Below are 22,561 nucleotides of genomic sequence, written 5' to 3'. Positions count from 1 at the left end.
AGATCTCAGAGGAGTATCTGTGATGTTCCCCCGAGAGTGCAGTGTGGAAAGGACCCTCTCCTCTCAGCCTCCAGCACCCTCTGCTGTGGTCTCTGCTTATGTGTAGAAGAAGCCTCTTGGTGCTGTTCTTCTGGGAGCTCCCCTTCCCTTAGACCCTCACCACACACTTAGCACATTGAATTTTAACCACCTGTCAGTTTATCTGCCCCCTCTCCCCCGAGTGTGGGTTCAGTGAGGGCAGCGAGTATTTCGTTCTTACAGTTGTCCCCCAGGGCCTAGCACATGGCAAGTGCCTTAGAGAATGCTTTTGGTTGAGTGGCAAATGAGGAGAGTATGGGGTGCCCCGCAAGTCCACTACCCACAAGGGCTCCATGCAGCCTGGTATCTTTCCAGCCCAACAACGCTGCCACTCTGCTGGCAAAAATGGGTCCCAGGCCCAGGGCACCCTGACTCAGGAAACAAAACTGCCTATAGAAGCGGGTTCTGACCCGGGCCAGAATATGCCCTGCCCGGGAATGGAGAGCGACTCCTCACCCACCTGGTCCCTGCCGTCAGTCACCTCAGCATCCTTTTTTTATTCTTGTCGCTGACATAATGATTTATTTTTCCCATGGTGTCACCTCACCAGCCTGCAGGCTTCAAGAGGGCAGGGTCTGTGCCCAGGACCACACGGGGAGCCTGGCGCCTGGCCTGCAGACAGCCCTGGGCCCTCATGCTCCTGCCCCCTGGTTTTCCCACAGGTGTTTGGCTTCTTCAAGGGCATGTCTTTTCCCCTTGCCAGCATCGCTGTCTATAACTCGGTGGTGTTTGGGGTCTTCAGTAACACGCAGAGGTTCCTCAGCCAGCACCACGCCAGGGAGTCCGAGGCCAGCCGGTCCCACACCCTGTCGGACCTTCTCCTGGCCAGCATGGTGGCCGGTGTGGTCTCTGTCAGCCTGGGGACGCCCGTGGACCTCATCAAGATCCGGCTGCAGATGCAAACACAGCCATTTCAGGAAGGTAAGAGTAGGGGAGGGGGCCTGGCGTCTGGGCACCTGTGGCCCTTTCCTGGTCCGCCAGATCTGGGATGTGGTTGCTAATCTCCTTTTCGTTGAGCAGAGCATCTGCATTGTCATGTAAGAGTCTGCAGTTAGCATTTTGATCTATAGTAGACACTGTCATTAATTATCAATTCCGTGCCAGGCACCTGCTTAGAGCTCTGGGTACGTTCTCTTAATTTGTCTTCCTAACAGTTCTGTAAGGTAGGTGCTGTTACAGTTTTCGTCTTACAGAGGAGAAAGCTGAGGCTCCCAGAGGTGAAGACACTTAGACAGGGCCACACAGGCACTGAATGACTGGTAGGTGAGGACCAGCGACATCATTAGCAGTGTCCAGCACAGAAGGAAAACGGGGGATTCCTTGTTCAAAATTTAAGAATTTTAGAGGAGCAACCCAGAACATTAAATCAGGCCCGGGGCCCTGAGGGACTCAGAGGTCTCAAAGCCACACCTGTCCCCATCCCCAACACCAGGGAGTGCCGCCACGAGGCCTCACCCCTGCACCACCCGCGGCAGGGGGAAGGGGTCGCTCCTCTTCCCCTCCTCGACGTTCTGGTTTGAGCTTCATTTCTTGGTGTGCTAGACAGCCCTCCTGCCCCATTGCCGAGTCTGTTACTTCCCCCGCCCGAGAAAGGAATGTGTGTGTCTTTGCTGTGCTTTGGATAAAGGAGGATGGAAAGAATGGGAAGGCACTTGCTGTGCAGAGTAGAAAGTACCAGCTCTCGAGGAAAGATGAGCTCGGGTCTTAGACAGATTTCAGTATCTCCAGGTTTGGTTCTTGGCTCTGATGCCACTCTGTCTCTTCAGGCAAGATTCTGCTCCTGCCCGGGCCACTGTCTCCTTCCTGCATAATGGAAGGGCTGGATTTGTGGTCCTTCCTGACACCCCAGATATCTGATCTGGGCTGACAGCTCTCCTGGATAAGACCCCTCTCCCTGGCAGCCTTCTGAATGGCCTGCATGTGAGCCCTCTGCCACAGAGGCTGGGCTCAGCTGGGCTCCACAGCCAAAGCCCCAATAGTGCACTCGGGAGCATTGTCCAGCCCAGCCGCTGTCCTGCACCCAGTCCCGGCGCCTTGATTCAGTCTGCACATCTTGCCCCGCCCCGGAGGTATCCAGGACAAGACTGCACATCCCCTGAGCATGATGCTGGTATCCTCACTGGGGCCCATGGAGAGCCTGGGACCAGCTGTCCTAAGAAATTGGGTCATGCCTGGGAGAGGCTCAGTGCCCGCAGGCCCCTGGTCACTGTCGGCATGTGGGGTGATACAGGACCACAGCAGCCTGGCTCATCCTGAGGGTTGCAGCCTACCCTCCTTGGGGCCATTCAGAGAGATACAGGGCAAGGGGAGCCCACCTCCATCTACTTGACATACTGAGCCATGCCTTGGTACAGTTTAGTTTCAGCAAAGGGTGGCGTCTCACAGAAGCGTTTGAAGCTCGCTGATCTGGTCCTGTCCCAGAGACAAAAGCAAACATGTTGAGGAATGAAGGGCATTGTGAGCAGATTGAGAACCAGGAGGCCTGGCCCCCAGGTTGGCATTGGGCTCTCTCAGAACAGCTTGTGTCAGTCACAGGGGCAGAGGAAACCTCTCTCCCTAAGTCTTCAAACTCGTTGGGTCCAGATGTTGGCAGAATTACCAGTGATGGGTCTCCTCTGCTCCTGGGGGCAGACCTGCCTCCTTCACAACTTGGGCACTTTGACCCGGGAAGGGGATGAGGAGGGGTGAGGCGTGCATTTCTCTATTGGGCGAGGGAAGGCACAGCCAGCCTGGACACCAGGGAGCTGTTTCTGGAAAAATGCCTTTCTTAGAAACACCTGGGACACTTGGAAGCAAATGAATTGATTCCATCCTCTGTCCTGTCCTCCTCCACCCCTCCCTTCCCTGCAGAGGGTGCTAGAATGGTAACTAACTCGGCAAGCCAAGGCCTGAACTACAAGGGATGCTGAGGCTAGGCGAGAAGCCTCTGGAGCTTGGAGGAAGGATGGGAGGCAGTCAAGGAATGGGCAGACCCAAGAAGGTTCCCAAAGCTGGGTGTGCAGGGGCAGCCAGTTTTAGGGACGGGAGCAGCCCCCATCAGCAGCTGCTAAAGCTGCCAAGACACTCACCGTATGCCTGATACCGTGTGTGCCTCATTCACTTAACACCCACCATAGTACTGTGAGGTCCATATGGCTGCTAGCCCTGTTCATTTACCCAACATGCTACGTATGCACCTGCTATGTTCCAGACACAGAGCTAGGAGCTAGGGACGTAGCACTGAACAAGAGTCTACATCCTACTCCTCCTGTCATGTTCTTTCCAGCAGACAGGAATTGGGCCACTCCAAATGTGGTGGTGGGGAGGGAGCAGGACAGGCTGGGGGTCAGGAAGGGCTTTGAGGCAGGTAGTAGGAGGGTAGAGGGATCGGTGCAGATCAGGGCTGTGCACCTGGTCAGGGACGCATTGAGGGTTATCCCTGCCTGCTCGCCAGGGCCACGAGAGCCCGAGGTGTAGCTCTCCGCGGCTTGAGGTTGTCAGCTCATTGTTGTGCCAGAAGGAAACCTGTTCGCTTTAGTTGATCCCTTGAGGCAGCGACAGAAAGTGAGCATGTGTTTACTCTGTCCTTTTCAGTGTGCCAGGAAACTGGCCTTGTGTGAACCCCGAGAAGGCTCTCGATGAGAAGCCAAGGGAGGTTCCTGCAGGCCAATGTTTCTGAGCCCTGCAAAGTTCCAGGTCATTAGCACCTGGGCCTGGGGGCTTAGCAGGCAGTGCAGAGACAAAGGAGACAGGCAGCTTACCTGAGCAAGTGCAGGCAGGGTAGAAACCGAGATTGGAGGGTCTGTCTGAGCCGTGCTCCTCAAGCCTCTGATCTGGGCGAAGCCAGGTCCCAGCAGGGGGGGCGGGGGCAGAGTAACCAGTATTTACTGAGCCCTTCTCCTGCGCCAGGCCCTAGGCTAAGAGCTCTGCAAGTGTTTTATCTTTCCATCAACCCAATTCCTAGAGGTTAACAAAGGGGAGCCTGAGGCCTCAGCAGCTTCTGTAGCTGGCCTTGGGTCACTCTCCTAGTAGGAGGTGGAGCTGGGATGCAGCCCCAGGCATTCTGACTCAGGGCCCACTGATGCTCTGTTGCTGTTTCTGCCCTGGGATTTTGTGGAAGCTGAGAAGACAGCAGCTTTGATAACACCTGGGCCTTTGCACAGACTCATCACAAATCCAGCTTCAAACTTGAGGGAGGAAGCGGGCTGGGAGCATGTCTCCAAAATAACATTGCTCAAGTAATGGGCACAGCTCATGGATTCCCAGGGATGGGTCTGAATTCCGTGGCTTTGGGCAGCCCCTCTCTGCCTGGCCCGCCGTTCCTCACCTCCCACCCCAGCTGCTTGCGGGAAGGTCCTTGGTGGCTGGGCAGGATCGCTACTGGGGCTGGAGCAGGGCAGGCAGGCAGTGCTTTCTGCCAGGAATCTCCCCAGGAAGGGAGGAGGATGCGGTTTCCTTCTACTTGTCCCTCAGAGACCCTCTAGGCCAGAGACGGAATCTCAAAGACTCACTGGGACCAGGGAGGTAACATAAGTGAGCAGAGGTGCCTGGAAAAGGTACCCTCTTCCATTTATCTTGACACCCACAGCCTTGCTAACCCATGTTTCATTTTTCCTCTTTTGATCGAAACTGGACACAGAACGTCTTTCACTTTCCCTATCACTCTGCTGTTACAAAAGCAGCAGCTCCGGCCCGTGTCCACTCTGGTGCAGGGGAGTAATAGGGAGTGGTGGGGACTGTGGCAAGCCCACATCCTGTCCGAGGGGTGCCTTCGACTCCGTTCCAGCTCACGTTTGCCACATGGCCGGGATTGGAAATTGTCAGATAATTTAATTAAGAACAAAAGCAGATGCACACCGTGAAGCCCAAAGCAGTGCGTGGGCAGGTAGTGTGGGGCTGGTCCTGGCTGCGAACTTGTGGTCTCGGTCCTGGGTCAGGTCTGCTCTGCAGGGTGATTGTGCTGAGATGGGCATTTCCAGGTAGCCTCGGGCCAGGCATGTGGGATTGTCCATGGTTTGTGGCCTTACCCCAGAACGGCCCGACCACTTCCTGGGTGGAGGTGATGGGCTGTGAGGGACTGCGCCCGTATACTGTGCAGGGGGCTGGAGGCCTCTGGCATCTTCCTTTGGGACATGTGACAGGAAGCATGGAGGCCGCATTGAGGTAAGAGGTGAGCTTACCTGAAGGCTTGCAAATATAAAGCCACTGAGCTCATCCTGACGATCTATTAATGGTGACCAGTCGTTGAAAATGTACACAAGCTAGAACATTCAATGTGGAGGGAGAAAATGTCCATCCACCCAAATCCAGTCACTGTTAATACATTAATGTGTTTCCTTTTCCTTTTCTAAATACATAGATTAAATATGTTAAGAAGTTGTACTCAGACAGTTTCATGTCCTCTTTTTAACTCAGTTTTATAACACACATCTTCCATGATATTATGGCATTATGAAAATGGCATTTAAAATTATTAGCAAGAGACGACTAATATTTAAAATAGACGTGCAGACAACTAATATTTAAAATAGACGTGCAGTATTCCATCACCGTGCCTGTGTGCGCACACACGTATCGAGAGGGATGATACAGTGTGGCAAAAATTCAGTTTCTGGAGTTAGGCTACCTGCTTCTGGTCCTCCCTCCACCACAACCCGGGAACTCTAGATAATTCCCCTCACGTCACCAAGCCTCCGTTGACTCATCTGCAAACCTGCCGTCGTCACAGTAGCTCCCTGTAACTGGGAGAGAACAGGATGACAGACTGCACGTGACGATCCGAGCATCGTGCCTGGCACCCCGCACACCTAAAATAAATGTTTGCTGTACTACTACACTTAGGTCGCCACCTTCCTAGTGAGGGACATTGACGTTGTTGCTGGTTTGTCCTCTTTTAAACATAGTGATGTGATCGGGAAATCTGTCCGTACGGAGTTGCCCTCCTTGTAGGATTATTTCCCTAAATATGTGGGCTCTTTGCTTCATGAATGAGTCAAAGGGTCTGGTCATTTTTAAGATTCTTGGCACATACTGTGAAATTGTTATACAGAAGGGTTTTTTTTTGTTTTTTTTTACCACATTCCATCAGCAGTTGCTGAAGTTGGGAGGGAAGTTCCATGTGGCCCCCACTGGGGTTGCATACTAAACAGCAGTTAGCCCTCATGAAAACTGTTGCAACTTCACGGAGGTTGCTCCTGGCACCCCTGCTTGGCAGCAAAGAGAGGCTGGCCTGGGTTCAGTTGGCTGTGGCCTGCAGTATAAGGCACCGGTGGAAAAACCCTCCCTCTGGAAGTCATCCTCGCCCTTTGTGTGGGCATGAGCCTCCCTGGGTGCCCCGCTGGGCCCGAACTGGAATTCAGGGCTGTGGTCCTGGAGGCGGGCAGTCCCTCCACTGCCCGGGCCAAGTCACATCCCGGAGGCCGATGGCAGTAACACTCACTTCTCCCCAGTCTGGGAGCTTTCTGGTCTGTGTTTTCATGGAGAGCCTCATTAATGTGCAAATCACAAAGGCCTCAACACCCCAGGAGGGCAGAGTTTGGGAACTGGAGGAGAACTCAGCATTAACTCTGTGCCGACCGACCGTCCTATGACTGCACCAGGCCCCGTTGGAGACAGAGTGCTGAGTGTGCCACCTGCTGGGACTCACTCTCTGGCTCCTTCATTCACAAGCCTTTCCCGAGCTCTTGCTCGGAGCCAAGCAGAGTAGATAAATCAGAGGTATCAGGCACACAGCCCCTGCCTTCAGGGAGCGCACAGTCTGGTGGGGAATCAAACGTGTAGCAGAATGAGAAGGGCCTGTGGAAGGCTCTGGAACCTCAGAGTCTGGCTCTGCAGGTCAGGAAGGCTCCAGAGAGGAAGCGGCCATTGATGGGGTTTTGGAATACTGGCTGGGCTTTGGAGATGGGCACGTGGGAATGGAGCGATGTTTCGGACTGAGGAGCCCTGTAGGCACAGGGTCGGAGTTCTGACTACAGTGCGGGGAGGGGAAGGTGCAGGGGGAGTTGTGAAGAGCTTGGATTTCTTAGCTGAGGGTGGGCTTAGGTGGCCTTTCAGCAGACAGTGAGGCATCTTGGGCTGCAGAATGACCCGAGCAGAGCTATGTGGGAGGAAGGTGGTTCCTTCAGGAGAGGTAGAAGGGGTGGGGAAAGTAGAGGTGGCGGGTTGATTTGGGGGGCGCTGCCGCAGACCAGGTGAGAAACGAGAACAGGGGCCCCAGGGCCTTGGGCTTTGGGAATGGAGAGGGTGGCTGATTGGAGGTATCGGTGGTGGAGAATCAGTGGGGCCAAGCAGGAGAGAGGGCAGTGTCTGAGATGGCCCAGGACTGCACAGTTGGGTGACTGTGAGGGAGGAGTCCCTCCCCACCCCCCCGACCCCCCCAGGGAATGAAATGACAGGTGAAGCATGTGAGGCAACACTTGGTGCGGGGCACGTGATCCATACACACTTGTCAGTGCGGCTGTTTTGGAGCCTGGCAGGAGGGCAGGCTTGAGTGAGAATATGCCGAGTCTGGCTTGTTTGTGTGCCAGGTGTCGCCGCTGGAATATCAGGGCTGGAAGAGGAGTCTGGGCTGTGACAGAGAAGGGACAGCTGAGGCCATGAATGAGGTGCACATGCAGGTGAGCTGCAGAAAGGAAGAGGTGGAGATGAAGGGGAAGACTCAGGAAGGACTCGGGGAGGAGCTCCCGCAGCACCAGCGGCCGTGGTCCTGGCTGATCCCGTGCCATGTGAACTGTGCTAACGCACGCCTGCCATTGCTGGGTAAAAGAGGTGCCGTCATTCTCTCTCTCTTCCAGATGGGGAACCTGAAGCTCAGGTTGGGTTTCAGGTCCGTGCTCCCTCAGGTGTGACTCACTGCAAGCGGGCATGGCCCCGGGCCGTCCACCTCCACTGCCCCCGCAGGCAGAGTCCTGGGAAACTCTTGTCACCAAAGTAGGCAAAAGGGAATCAAGAGGGGAGAATGAATGGCTGAATTGGGAGGTGACACTAGGGACAGAGAGCAAGGGCTGGGGCAGGAAAAACCTTTCGTTTCTGGGCTGGGAGAGGAGAACAAAACAGACAGTTCAGAGAGAATGTTGAGGGCAAGAGGAAGGAGGTTGGGAGAGCCCTTATCACAAGGCCTGGCACTACCGTGTTCAAGATGACCTGAACAGAATGAAGGGGACAGAGTGTGGCCAGGATTTGAGGAGAAGGTCCTAATTTCTGAGCATGCCTAGGCAAGATAAATAGGGCTGGAATGGTAACATCAGAGAGGGCCACATGAGGGGTGGACCTGGCTGAACGAGATCATCAGCCACACACCAGAACACAAAGGCCGTCTGAGCCCAAGGATCTACATGATGACAAAATGGGGTGAAACCATTTCTCTGATTTTTCTGAATCTTCAGCAGTGTCTGGCTGGGAAGGTCGCCAACTATGCCTCAGAGGCCCTGACCACATCAGTTTGTCTCTTTGGCAACATAGTTTTATTGCTACCATAAAGATATGTGGCTGTCAAGAACAACACTCTTCTTTAGGCAGGTTGGCCTTGGGGAGGAGCAGGCTTCTGATACAGCAGATTTTTCAAGACTTTCCCATTGCAGGACAAGAATAACTGATGCTAAGCTCCCTGAATGTTGTTCCATTTAACTCCTGAAGAAGAGAGTCTGTGTGGGGGGACAGGAGGAATCCTTGGAGCATGACAAGGGACTGGAGACAAGCCAGGACCATACAGCCTGAACCTTCTTGTCAAGTAGGCTGTGGGCTGCCAATAGGAAGTGAGGGCTGGAGCCATAGCAGCCCAAAAGTGAAGGGAGGAAATTTGTGAAGAGGCCAGGCATTGAGCCATGTAGTTCAAGAGGAGTCCCTGAATTCTGGATGGTTTGGCTGAATCTTTCCCAAACTGTGGTCCCACACAGCTAGCAGAAATGAATGACGGTGCATACAGTGTAACACACCATTGTCAGGTTACGTACGTGGGTGACACATCCATTTGGTCTTTCAATCAACTGATGAGGGCAGGTATTGTCCTGATTTGGGGACTCAGCACTAGTATTGGTAATTGTTGGCCCTGTGTGGGCATCCACAGCCTTCCACCGTAGGCTTGGCTGCAGGCAGTTTTAGCACTTCCGGAATCTGGAGTCATATCAGGATAGGGATAATAAAAATAGGAATGACTGTTTGCCTCAAGTAAAGTACATTTGCCAACATTGTCACTCAATTTTCACAAAAGCCAAAAGAGGTGGCAGGCTATTTATTCTTCCCCTTTTGTAAGTGGTGGAGGAAACCGAGGGCCAGCGTGGTGGAGTCTCTTGTACCAGGTTGAACAGTAAATAGCAAATGAGCAGCAAAGCGAACCCCAGCTGCTTCTAATCCAGGGCTCTTTCTGCTAAACCATTTGCCTATGATGATTCCTTCAGATCATAAGGAAACTGCTGGATTCTTTGGAAATAGGAACTGGGCAAGAGCTTCCTGGTTGGTAATTTTCTGAGGAAGCTCCACTTAGAGGGAACTGAGAGCAGTTTGACCAGCCTGCTCAAACCCAAATCACAGAGCTTCCGTGGCATTTTGGAATAGCGCGGTAGCTGGGACCATGATTTAGGAGTTGCTTTTAGGATCTGCAGCCTCTGGCACAAGGACCAGATAGGACCAAGCCTGGAAGAATGCCAGGCATGGGAGGGAACCTTTGGGAGGCCCAAGTCCTGAGAGCTGCCCAGTCAGATGCTCAAGTATTTATTGAATGGATGTTGAGGCACATACGGGACATGGTGTCAGGCGCAGGGTCCCAGTACTCTGGGAAAAGCCACAGTGTGTTACTCATGTCATCAGGAAACTCACTGCATGGGTTAGGGTAAAACAACATGCTCAGAAAACAATAGCAACCAGAACAGACCTTATAAAAGGGGTAGAGCCTCTGGCATGGGCTGGTGGGGGGGGGGTCCCAGGTTTTCCTAAGAAAACCTTTTAAATACATTAAATGGGGTCCAACCCATATAATAGCAGCTGTACATTAAGTGTCTGTGGATTAAGAAACCTCATACGGTAAGAAGTTACTATAGATAATTAGTATATTTAAGTAAATTTTTGTTGTGTTCCCCACAATAGCACCTACACATAGGAGAAAAGTGGTCACACGTGTATGTGAGTTACTTTAGGAGTCCTGTGAATCTGTAATGCCTACCAGTTTGTGGGTCCCTTGAAATAAGTCCATGCTCCCAACTTCGATTTGAGAGCCCACTGGCCTAGGAGTATTTGAGCACAGAAAACATGGTAACCCTGCACATCACTGACTGGGGACCTGCAGGACCTCATCTGTGGATGGCTTAGTTATTAAGGATTTTCTGTAGAAAGTGACCTGTTGAGAAGTAATGCTGTGTTTTCATTCCACGTCTGACTATACATACACAGGAGAAGTCTCGTGGCACTTTCCCTTCTAAAAAGTGGCCAGGCCTTTGTGTTTCTGAGGGCCGGCCCCCTCTCAGTGCAGTGGATCAGTGACCAGCCATTGTGTTTCGGCTGGCTTTCCTGTTTCCACAGTTATGGCCCATTGAAGAAATTGAACAGCAATATCTGAGAAAGGAAAGAGATGAGACTTCTCCATGCTTGTATCTGGGAAGGGCCCAGCAGTATGCTCTGGCTTTACCCCTGGCTTCTGAGAGGCAAATCTGTGGGGACCCAGCCTGCATCTAGGCTGGTTCAGCTCCTCTGAAGTGGAAGAACTCCCAAGACGTGGCTGTGTGGGTCCCTGTTAGGATTGGCCAAACCTGGAAACTCCTACACCCTACAGAGGCACCTGCCTCCAGAGGAACCTCCTGGTCCAGGCAGGGGCCAGTGAGCAAGATACCTTCCCCTGGTGCAGAGCAGTGAAGTCAAACAGCCACACCATGTAGTCTAAGGAATGATGGTCCCCAGCTCCTGTGCCTCCTGCCTCCCAGCAGCACGGACCAGGTAGGCCAGCTGGTCGAGGTGAGGGAGCTTGGAGGAGGGGGGTTTTTTAGAACTGTGTAGGCTCTCCTCTGCTCCTGGATGAAGATTAGGAGCTAGGTAGGGGCCAATTTCATTGACTCTGAGCATCCTGCCTGTCTTGATATAGGGGGCTTGAATTGGTCCTAGCTGAATTTGGGAAAACAAACAAAACCACATGCATCTTGAGTGTTTCAGGTTTTTAATCCATACGTATCATAGGAAAAGGTACAGGGTCTTCATTTAGAGTACAGAAAAAAGTGGTGCCAATAGCAAAGCCTCATGATGAAAAATGATCAACATTTGATTCGTAATTTAATCCTCATTTTAGAACAAAAAATTCTAATTAGAGAAACTAAATTCATTTTGTGCCAGAAGAAAATATGCCCTATATGAATCCCTTTACATGCACGTGTATACTTCCAAGCCAAGCCCTGAAGGTTCAGGAACAACAGGCTGAGAGCTGGTGGTTCAGTGTGAGCAGAGTACTCACCCAGCACCTCACCACCTTCCTTGGGTTCCTTGCACAAACAACATGCAGATCCATGGATTTCAGTTGGATGGGAGTTGTGCCTATTTCCAAAAGCTGCTTGCCGGCAACCTCCCAAGTCCATTTTTAAAGGTCACCAAAGTTTGTTTTAAACAGCTAGAGATACCAAGAACTCTGATTCAGCCCTTCTCTAAGTGGAGCTGCCAAGCCACGCCTCCCCAGGCCCTGTCTCCCATACCCCGCCTCCTGCCACCCCACGTTTCCCAAGCCGTACCTCCCTGGGCCACGCCTCCTAAGCCGTGCCTCCCCCGGGCCACGCCTCTCAAGCCACGCCTCCCCGGGCCCTGTTTCCCAAGCCATGTTCCCCGGGCCACGCCTCCTAAGCTGAGCCTCTCAGGCCACGCCTCCCCCCCCCCTCCAGCCCCAGCTCTCTGGGCCACGCCTCCTGGGCTGCGCCTTCCAAACCGCACCTCCCGCCTCCGGGGCCCAGCCTCGGGGCATCTCTTGGTTGGAGCAACTGATAAGAGTTGCCGCTGTTTTCTGCTTTGTGGTCCCATTTGAATCGCCCGGGGCCACTGTTGCTAATGCAGATGGGCCCGTAACAACCATCGACCAGTTGAAAGATTTGCTTCTCATTGAGTGACACATCATTGATGTCACAGAGTTCTTATACCTTGAAAGGCAAGCAGGAGAGGGTAGGTAGGCTTGGAATCTTCTTGCTTCAAGAATAAGACGTCATTTTCTCAGTAGGGTGTGGTGACCCAGGTGCGTGCAGTTGTCAGAACTCTTCAACTGTACACGTACAAGCTACACCTCTTATTGAATGTAAATTATATCTAAATTAAAAAGAAAACTAGTAAAAACTAGGATAGGAGGCCAGAGAAGAAGACCAGGGGCTCCTGAGCGTCATTAGTCCTCATGGGAGGAGAGGTGAGAACAGGGAGGAAGTCCGGCCAAGAATGCATCATCTCACTGTGATAACAAGGAAACATCAAACAAACCCCAAATGAGAAAGGTTTTATTCATAAGGAGGGAGGCAGCATACTCATAAAAAAATGTTGGTGTCATTAAAAACAAACAAAAAAGCTGTAGAAATGCTCTAGATTAAAGGAAGCTAGGGGCACCTGGCTGGCTCAGTCGTTGGAGTGTGTGACTCTTGATCTTGGGGTCGTGAGTTCTAGCCCCACATCGGGTATAGAGCTTACTAAAAACAAAAATAAATAAAGGAAGCTGAAGAATTGTGACAACTAAATGCAGAAACTGGCTAGACTAGATTCTGCACTCCTGAGGGGAGGAATGCCATACAGGTCAGTATGAGGTCAAGTGATAATTTGAGTATAGACAGTACATTAGGTAAAGTTATTGTTAATGTAGATTATGAAACTGATAACTACTCTGATAGGTAAGGCAATATCCCTATTCTTAGGCAACACTTACTGAAGCATTTAGGAGTAAAGGACCATTTGGTATCTAACCCTGAAATGGTTCAGAGAATAATAATATGTATGTACATGTGAAAAAAATATGCATGTGTGTACAGAAGAATTTTCTTACTGCTTACCTTGGGAAAAAAGGTTAAAAAAAACCAAAAGCACAAGTTTGGGTCTTGTTGACATGGCCGGTTCAAAGCTTGTCAAATATTTTTCCAACATTGGCACCTCCAAACAAGGAAGATTTTTATCAGATACTTTCCTATCAGTAACTCCTGAAAGCTACATCATACCCATAGCTGATTCATGAAACCCTTGATTCCAGGTCAGGTCACTGTTACCTGGAGATGAACATAGCCCAGGCAAAGTTTATGCATTCGGACAGGGGCATCTGTTCAGTGAGAAGGGAGGGGAGAGAGAGAGAGAGTGCACACAAACCATAAAGCAAATGAGGTAAAATGTTAACAATAGGTGAATCTGGGGAAAGGATATATAAAGGTGTTGTTTGTATAATTTCTCTTTGTTGCCCTTTTTTTGCAAATCGAAAATTATTTCCAAATAAGTGTGTATGTGTGTGCGTGCTTTAACACTGGGGATGAGGGAGCTAGAAGGAGTTCCAGGGGCTTTGTGTCCAGAAGGAACTGGCTGCCAGTTAGATTCATGTCAGTATTCCGGAGGATGCCAGTCCCCATGACAATTATATTGCTCTAACAGCCATAAATGGATAATTCTCAAGGAATAAAAACTAGATTGCTTATGTAACAAACCTGGTAGAATATGAGAGAAGTTCCTTATTGCTTATCCTGGGAAGAAAAGGAAAAAAAAAAAAAGTACAGGTTTTTTGTTGACAGGGCATCTTGAAGATTGGGCAGGTATTTTTTTCAACATCTATACCTCTACCCAAGCAGAATATTATCAGGACACTCTCCTTCAATCAGTAACTTCTGAGAGCTACATCATACCCGTAGTTGATTCATGAAAACCTTGACTCCTGGGTCAGGTCACTGTTATCTGGACATGAGCATGACCCAGGTAAAGTTCAGATGCTGACACAATTATATCTATTCTGTGTCATCCCAGAATTTCCCAGGGTGACCCTGGCAGCATCATAGTGGATTTGGGAAAGGAAGGGGTGTGCGGTGCTATCTCAGTGGGCTTTCAAAGACCATAGGGTCTGATCTTGCTCCGAGCTCAGAGGGCCCTTTGCCCGCAGAAGTGGCCACCGCCCTTACTCCCTTCCTGGGGGGATCTGCTGTGGAAGTGAATGGGACTCAGCCTCCTGCCCACACTGTAGTTGGCTGAATGCACATGGCCGTGATTAGTCTCTTCCCCCTACACAAAAAGAAAATACAGGATTCATTGGTTCAAGCACACTTGCCCAGGCAAATAGAAAGCTCCCCTTCTATCTCACCTCCTTCTGGGATAAGCGAAAGGACAGGTTGCACTTGACTCTCAAACCTTCAGTTTGGACTATGGAATCATGAAGCTGAATCTTTGCTCCTAACCTTTCATCTTAAGGATGGGACTATTTGGGGAACTTGGAAATTCAGCTGTTCGGTAATGAAAGTTACTGCCTCTTTGTCAGCAAAGTGCAAAACCAAAGTGAGATGCCACATACAGGGAATGAAACCCAGGTGGTAAAATAGGTGTGTGTCACAGGCAAGCTTCGTTCTATTTCTTTCCTAGTCATATCACGTTAGTTCTTCAGGAACGGAATGTTGAGAATAAGAGCCCACTATATCTGCACTGGGACTGGGAGGCCTCTCTGGTCATGAGTCAGAGCTGAGCTAAAGGGTCTGTAGCAGGGGAGATGAGCATCAGAGAAGCAGACAGGGGAGCCTGGAGGAAGGATTAAAAGGAAGAGACAGGGCCATTGCTTGCTGGCCAAGGCTGGAGGGACAGAACAGATGGCTCTCCAGCCCATGTATCCTCCTGGTTCATGCTGGTCACCTCAGTCTCAGTAATAACCTGTGGATAACTTATTCTCCCCCTACAGCATTTCCAGTACCATGCGGAGCAATTTATAGGTATTATTTTATGTATACTCACCTGTTCTCTTCTTTTTCCTTTAAAATTTTTTCAGCTTTATTAAGATATGATTGACATATAAGTTTAAGGTATACAACTTGATTATTTAATATGCATGTGTATTGTGAAGTGGTTACCAAGGTAAGGTTAGTTAACACATTTGTCATAGCCTATAGTTACTGTGTGTGTGTGTGTGTGTGTAGAGAACTTTTAAGATCTACTTTCTTTCTTTTTTTTTTTTTTTTAAGATTTTGTTTATTTATTTGACAGATAGAGACACAGCGAGAGGGAACACAAACAGGGAGAGTGGGAGAAACAGGCTTCCCGCCAAGCAGGGAGCCCGATGCGGGGCTCGATCCCAGGACCCTGGGATCATGACCTGAGCCGAAGGCAGACGCTTAACGACTGAGCCACCCAGGCGCCCCTAAGATCTACTTTCTTAGCAACTTTGTATACAATAAATTATTGGCCTGTTCTCTTATTTTTTTTTAAATAATTTTTTTAAGGATTTTTATTTATTGAGAGAGAGAACGATAGAGAGAGAGCATGAGAGGGAGGAGGGTCAGAGGGAGAAGCAGGTGGGAACCCGATGCAGGACTCGATCCCAGGACTCCAGGATCATGACCCGAGCCGAAGGCAGTCGCTTAACCAACTGAGCCACCCAGGCACCCAAGTTAAGGGACCAAAGGCCGAAAAAGGTGGCCTACCGAGGTCAAAGAGTTTTTAAGTAGAGGATTCTAGATTTGGAACCAGAGCAGTCCAGGTCCAAACCTCATATGCTTTTTGACCACACTGTGCACAAGTACCCACACATACACACAAACACGGAGTACGTTGAATTTGCAACCTCTGCTTTAGGAAAGAGTTGAGTACAGCTTGCTCATCTTTGACCTTGGACCTCGGCAGTCGGTGCTGCTCACAAAGACATAGGGATGGTTGACCAGAAACCATTCAGGCACCTGGAGCTTTCTCCCGGCACACATTGTCTCCAGTCTGGCTGCATGTGTTGGCCTTCCTCTTGGGACTTGAGAATCTTGGTGTGAGCTGCTACGGTCAGCAGTTCTGGTAAAAACCAGCAGGCCATGTGAGTGGAAGTTGCCAGCGGGCCGGGCTGGCTCCAGTGCTGGAGATTGGCCTGTCTTTTGTCCCCTGTGTCCCTTGCCACTTCTCCCCCCTGTCTTTGCAGGCAACCTTGGTTTGAAACCCAGGGCCGTGGCTCTTGGGGTGCAGCCGGTCTACCAGGGAGCTGTGCATTGCATCGCAACCATCGTGCGGACTGAGGGCCTGGCAGGGATGTACCGAGGTGTTGGTGCCATGCTGCTGAGGGATGTCCCGGGCTACTGTCTCTACTTCATCCCCTATGTGTTCCTGAACGACTGGATCACACCCGAGGCCTGCGCAGGCCCCAGCCCCTGGGCCGTGTGGCTGGCTGGCGGCCTGGCAGGTAAGGACCGCCATGCCGACCCCTGTCCCTGGGCTGATGCCTGTAGTGGGATGCCTGGGGAGCCCATCATACCCTTCTCAGCCCAGGGAAGGGCACGATTCATCCAGTCGCTCGTCCAGCAGTTCTGTGTTCAGCACCCACTACGTGCCAGACCTGGCCAGACACAGGAAAGCCTGGGTATGGGGAATGGTCTCCCTCTTTTTTGCCTCTCCTTCCCTCTGGACCTGTGGGAGTGGCAAGTCCCTCTTCAGGGTCGTTGGACTTTCAGTCAGAAGGTGTATTCTGACCATTTCTTTTGTGTCAGGTATTACTGAGCTTTGAAGAGGAAATCTGTTATTGGGGTTCACCTTGTTTTGAATGTTGACACAGCAAGCCTTTCTAATGTGAGAATTTCATTAACTCTGTAAGGGAGGAGTCAGTCTCCCCATTCTTCAGATGAGAAAACTGAGGTTCAGAGGGATTAAGTGACCGACCCAAGGGCACACAGCTAATGAAGACAGTATAGCAGGGACTCGCCAGTCAGCAAGATCCCAATTCAAATCCTCATCTACTCATTCGGTGACCATGGACTGGTTACCTACTCTCCCTACTCAGAAATCACACAGCATCCCCACTTCATTTAGGGTAAAAAATCCGTGTTCTTACAGTGGATTTCAGTCCCTTTATGAACCAGCTGCCTGTTACCCTTCTGCACTCCTTTTCTGCTCCCCTCCCTTTGCTTGTTCTGCTCCAGCCACCCAGGTCTCCTTGCTGCACCCTGATCATGCCTGGCTTCTCCCCACCACGGGGCCTTTGTACTTGCTATGCCTGCTGCCTGGATTTAGCAATATGTAGGTCACCAGGGACTGTGACAGGACCCATTTTGGCAAAGAGAAGGGTGTGAACACCCAACTGAAGTGGGATCAGGAGAGAATGGGATGGAAGAAATTGGACAGTCCAAGGACACACGGCATGTCTGGGGTTTGGCTGGGCTGTGATGGGGAAGAGAGGTATGCAGCTGTAGCCAGAGTGGGGTAGGGAAGTCAAGAGAGCGTTGCTTTTTAAGAAGGCTGATAACATGGCATGTGTGATGTTGATGGGAAAGATCTTCTGGAGAGAAGAAAATGATCATTCCTCCTCCTCTTCCTCCCCCCCCACCCCCATCATCATTAGCTAGGCTCGAAACTCCACAAGCATATAACGAAGCCCTTGTCTTAGCCACCAAACACCAATGTCCGCCCTCTGCCCCCATGCATCTGAGGCCTGGCCTGTGCCAGATCCTAGTAAGTGATTAGTAAGCACTTGCTGGCCGAGAAGACACACGAGGCCCCATTCATTCTTGATTCTGGTGAGAGCAGGTTTGAGTGGCCTGGTAGGCAGACCACGTTTTATAAAACCCTGGCCCGTGGGCTGAGGAACAGGCGAGTATGCCAGGGCAGCACCCGGACAGTCTCCAGGGGAAGCAGCCCCATTATCCCGGCAGGGGGCACGAGGGAAGGGAGGTGCAGAGGATTCCCAGAGGATCATGGGCAGGAGGCCACGGGGGCTGGAGGCTGGGATGGGCAGAGGGTCCAGGACAGACTAAGGCCTCATTTGGGAGTCTCTGGGCAGCAATCAGTAAACCTTGCAAACCAGCTGCCTTGGACTTTGGCCTCAGTTTGTTTTTCTCTTCCTGTCTAAGGATGTGCCAATTTTAGTGTTTCTACAGTAACCTGGCATTGTTTTCTGAGAGTCCTTTAAAGTCATCAAAGCGCTCAAACTAGGGCACCTGAGCTTCTCCAATGAAGATGACCTAGTGTTACATCGTCCCAAGGCTTCAATTTCAGATGTCCGGAAAAGGGGCAAGATTTGTAAAGACCTTCCTGCTCTTTTCAGGCCTTAGTTGGCCCTCCGTTGGCGAGTAGCCTGTCTGCAAGTGTTCGCTTAGCTTCTCTGTATTCAGAGTCCCTTCTGTCTCTGGGGAGCTGCAAGCCTTCTGCCCCAGCCTTCACTCTGGGCTCTCGCCCCTGGTGCCCCGGAAAGGCACTGTGAAGTATTGGTGGGGCCTGTTCCTGTGTCTCCAGTAAAACCTGCTAATAAAGGTGTCCACTGACAAAGCGCTGGCTGTGGGCCTGTCACTGTGCTAAATGCTTCACGTGCATCCATTTATTTGGCCTAACAGGAACCCCATGAAGGTAGGTACTGTTGCCCCATTTTACAGATGGCAGACCCGAGGCCTAGAGGAGGAGACTTCTACAAAGTTCCATAGTGAGTGGTGAGGGAGGTTCAGGGATGGCCTTCACAGGTCCTGCCTGAGCTCTGCCCGCTTCCCCCAGCAGCTTGTTAAGCCTGTCAGTGGTAGAGAGGGGCAGGGAGCCACGTCCCCTCCAGACCCCAACCAGCCAGTCCCTGACACCTGTTTGTCTCTCTCTTTACAGGAGCAATTTCTTGGGGGACAGCGACTCCTATGGATGTCGTGAAAAGTCGACTCCAAGCTGATGGGGTTTATTTAAACAAATACAAAGGCATCCTGGATTGTATCTCCCAGAGTTACCGGAAGGAAGGTCTTAAAGTAAGCCCCACCGCAGTGATGTGGGGTCGGTGTCAGTCCCTGGAAGGTGGGCCAGACATTTGGGGGGATGTGAGATTACAGAGGGGAATTAGGAAACCGAAGTACTGGAGGTTACCATCTCAAGCCCTACTTCGATCCTTGTCTCGTCTAGTCCATGCCCCAGGCTGGTGGAAGAGACAGGCTCAGAGAGGACTGGTAACCTACCTAAGGTCACACAGCTGGTGCATGGCAGAGCTAGGACCTGGGCCCGCATCTGTGTGTCACCAAAGCTTACCTTCTCATCAGGAAAGGCTGGGGGCACAGCTTCCTCACTCACTGCTCAGTGCCTCGCCCTCCTCCAAGTAGGGGGTCCCAGAGCCACGTCAGTCATCGCATCTCACAACATCCAGTCCCCTGCTCTGTCTTCTGTTCCCTCACCCCACTCGAGTCCACACCCCGTCACCTCTGGTTTTGGCTATGAGGCAGCCTGCAACCTGGCCTTGTCTACCTTCTCTTTCCTCCTCCCTGCACCCAAAGGGCTCGTCTAAATCCAAGCCCCTTCCTGTCTCTGAACTGTCCTAGGATGACGAACAGCATTCCAAGTTTGGCATCCAAGGCTATAAACAAAATCATCCCTGTCTGTGTTGCCTCCCGTGACACCCCCTAGTACCCTTCAGAGAAACCATCATGCATGTTCTGCCTCCTTGGGCCCCCAGCTTTCGTGGCTTGCCCCTTCAAGTCAGCAGGCTTGAGTTAAAGCCAGCCTGGCTACTCATGAGCTGGGTGGGGGAAATCCAGGCAACTTGTTTCCCCTCTGGGCCTCAATTTCTCCAAGGATAATCATCCTCACCATGAACAACAGGGATATTTGTTAGTGGGATTAAATTAGGCATATAAAAAGTGCTTAGCTTCATGCATAACACACAGAGTATATTTACAAAGAGCTGCTTGTCATTGGCTTTAGTATTAGTATTAGTAGCTTTACTAGTGTCAATCTTACTACTGAACACTGGACCTTTCCTCACATGGCTGCCTCATCCCCCGCCCTCCCTGCTCCAGTGCATCCAAACTCACAAACTCTCTCTCTCTCTCTCTCACACACACACACACGTATATACTGGCCAAGTCCTTGTTCTCCAAGTGCTCCCAGACTGCAGCTGAGAGGGGCTGGAGCCAGTTCATAGGCTCTCTGCCTAGTACCTGATACACAGGTGGGCAGGACTTTTGGGTCCCTTAGCATGTGGTGCTGGATCCCACAACTCCCACAGAGGCACCTGTATGGGTGGATGGATGCCCAACTTTTGTTGTTGAGGTGGGGACAAGATAGGGACATTTTGTACTTCCACGATGCTGATGTCACTCTCTTCGTGTCTTAACCTTTATTGAGATTTTTATTTCTTCATACAGATTCAAGTGCTCTTTCATTTCACCCTCCAGAGCTCCTTTGAACATTTCTTGCAGGGTAGATCAAGTGGCAGTGAACTCCCTCAGCTTTTGTTTATCTGGGAACGTCTTCATTTCTCCCTCAGTCTTGAAGGATAGTTTTCCTGGATACGGGATTCTTGACTGACAATTTTTTCTTTAACACTTTGAATATGTTGGCCTATTGACTTCTGGTCTCTAAAGTGTCTGATAAGTAATCTGCTGTTAGACTTACTGAGGATCCTTTGTATGTAATGTATTCTTTCTATCTTGCTGCTTTCAAAAGTTTGATTGTAATGTGTCTTGGTGTGGGTCTTTTTGAGTTTATTTTACTTGGAGTCATTAAGCTTCTTTGATGTTTATAGTCAGGTCTTTCACCAAATTTAGGAAGTTTTTGACCATTATTACTCCAAATATTCTCTGCCCCATCTCTCTTCTCCTTTGGGACTCCCACAATGCATATATTGATTTGCTTGATAGTTTCCCACAGATCCCTTAGGCTTGTTTCTTTTTCTCAACTGCAATAATTTCCATTGTCTTATTCTTTTTTTTTTTTTTTTTTAAGATTTTATTTATTTATTTGACAGAGAGAGCGAGAGCAGGAACACAAGCAGGGGGAGTGGGAGAGGGAGAAGCAGGCTTCCCGCCGAGCAGGGAGCCCGATGCGGGGCTCCATCCCAGGACCCTGGGATCATGACCTGAGCCGAAGGCAGACGCTTAACGACTGAGCCACCCAGGCACACTCCATTGTCTTATTCTTAAGTTTGCTCTTTTTTTTTTTTTTTCTGCCTGTTCAAATATACCTTTGAATTCTTGTAGTGAATATTTCACTCGAGTTATTGTACTTTTCAGTGGCAGAATTTTTGTTTGGTTTCTTTTTGGATTTTCTATTTCATATTCATGTTTTCATTTTGTTCATGTATCATTTTCTTGACTTTCTCCATATCTTCCTTTAGTTCTTCAAGCATCTTTAAGACAGTTCTAATGTCTTTGTTAGGTAGATCTGCTATCAGGTCTTTTTCAGGGATAGTTTCTCTTGATTTATTTTTTCTTTGAATGGACCATACTTTCTTGTTTCTTTTTATGCTTTGTTATTTTTTATTGAAAATTAGACTTTTAAATTGAATTATGTGGTAACTCTGGAAATCAGATTTCTCCCCTCCTTCCCCAGTGTCTAGTGTCTTTTGTTACTGTTTATTGCTTCACTTTTTTGATTGTTGTAGGCTGTCTCTATGCCAAAGATCAGCCTGAAGTGTAAACTTAAGGTCTTCTCAGGTCTTTTCTGAGCCTTTCTCTGCACATGCGTGGTTGCTTTCCAACTTTCCCCATACATGCAGTTGCTTTTGAATGTCCTAGTCTTTAACATCTAGCTCCCAAGACGGGAAAAAGAGAAAAAGAGAAAAATGAAGGGGGAAAGGGGCATTGGCCAGAGGTGGAAGGACTTGCATCAGTGGGGTAGAGGAAGAAGCAGAGCCTAACTTCCTCTTTGCACCTCTGTGATCAGAAACAGCAATCAGTGATCAAAACACAGATCTCCAGTATTTGCAAGACAGGGTCCTCATTGCCAACTCTGGTTTCCACAAGCTGTGTGTGCAGGTTGCTCCCAGAGCGTCTGTGCACCTACCTGCCTGCCACAGGTCTGGGGGTGGAGGATGGGTAGCTGCTACCTTGCTAAGAGCTAAAATGGATTGAAATTAACCAGATTTACTGTCCAAACCTTCTCCTTGAAGTTGTAAGCATTCAATAAACCCCAGAATTCCAAAATAGTTACATCAGACAGATTCCATCAGCACAGTTTTTATCTAGGTAAGGAAACAGATTGCTGGCATTTCCCATTCTGCCACATTTCTAGAATCCTCACCTCACTTGTCTTTTTTATTGTTTTAGCAGAAGCACTGTGATTCAACCAACAAGCACAGAGGGACACATAAGAAAGATTCAAAAAAGATGCTGTTTTATTTGAGATATTCTTGTCTACTATTAATTAAAATACTAATGTGTCAAGTTATTCAAATTAATGTCAAAATATTAATGTGTCCTAATTCTATAAAGTCTATAGAGGCTAAATATTTTGCTGATATTATTTCCTCCAAAAATTACTGTGCTCTGTTAAAAACAAAGTCCTGGAAGGCAACTGAAGTCAGAGGATTGATTTTTTAATCTCAGTAGCGTTGGTCCATAGTTTATATTCAGAGACAGGTTTTATTTATTTATTTATTTATTTATTTATTTATTTATTTATT

At 49.9% G+C, this 22,561-nt stretch overlaps 2 protein-coding genes across 2 annotated transcripts in view; both read left to right on the top strand.

The window, feature by feature from the left end:
• The window catches only part of TGFBI (transforming growth factor beta induced), a 220,310-nt gene that overhangs the window by 48,273 nt on the left and 149,476 nt on the right, over positions 1–22,561 (top strand). The window lies entirely within an intron of this gene.
• SLC25A48 (solute carrier family 25 member 48) overlaps positions 1–22,561 on the top strand; it is a 46,579-nt gene that overhangs the window by 18,185 nt on the left and 5,833 nt on the right. The window contains exons 6-8 of the mRNA XM_081825776.1: positions 741–999; positions 16,130–16,387; positions 18,784–18,917. Of these exons, the coding sequence (XP_081681902.1) occupies positions 741–999; positions 16,130–16,387; positions 18,784–18,917 (651 nt within the window). The remainder of the gene's footprint in view (positions 1–740; positions 1,000–16,129; positions 16,388–18,783; positions 18,918–22,561) is intronic.

This window comes from Leptonychotes weddellii, chromosome 7 (assembly GCF_054177405.1).
Source record: "Leptonychotes weddellii isolate Sample4059 chromosome 7, ASM5417740v2, whole genome shotgun sequence".
In the NCBI taxonomy this organism is placed as follows: Eukaryota; Metazoa; Chordata; class Mammalia; order Carnivora; family Phocidae; genus Leptonychotes; species Leptonychotes weddellii.
The sequence above is the reverse complement of the archived record's forward strand: the minus strand, read 5'-3'. Positions and strand labels throughout refer to the sequence as shown.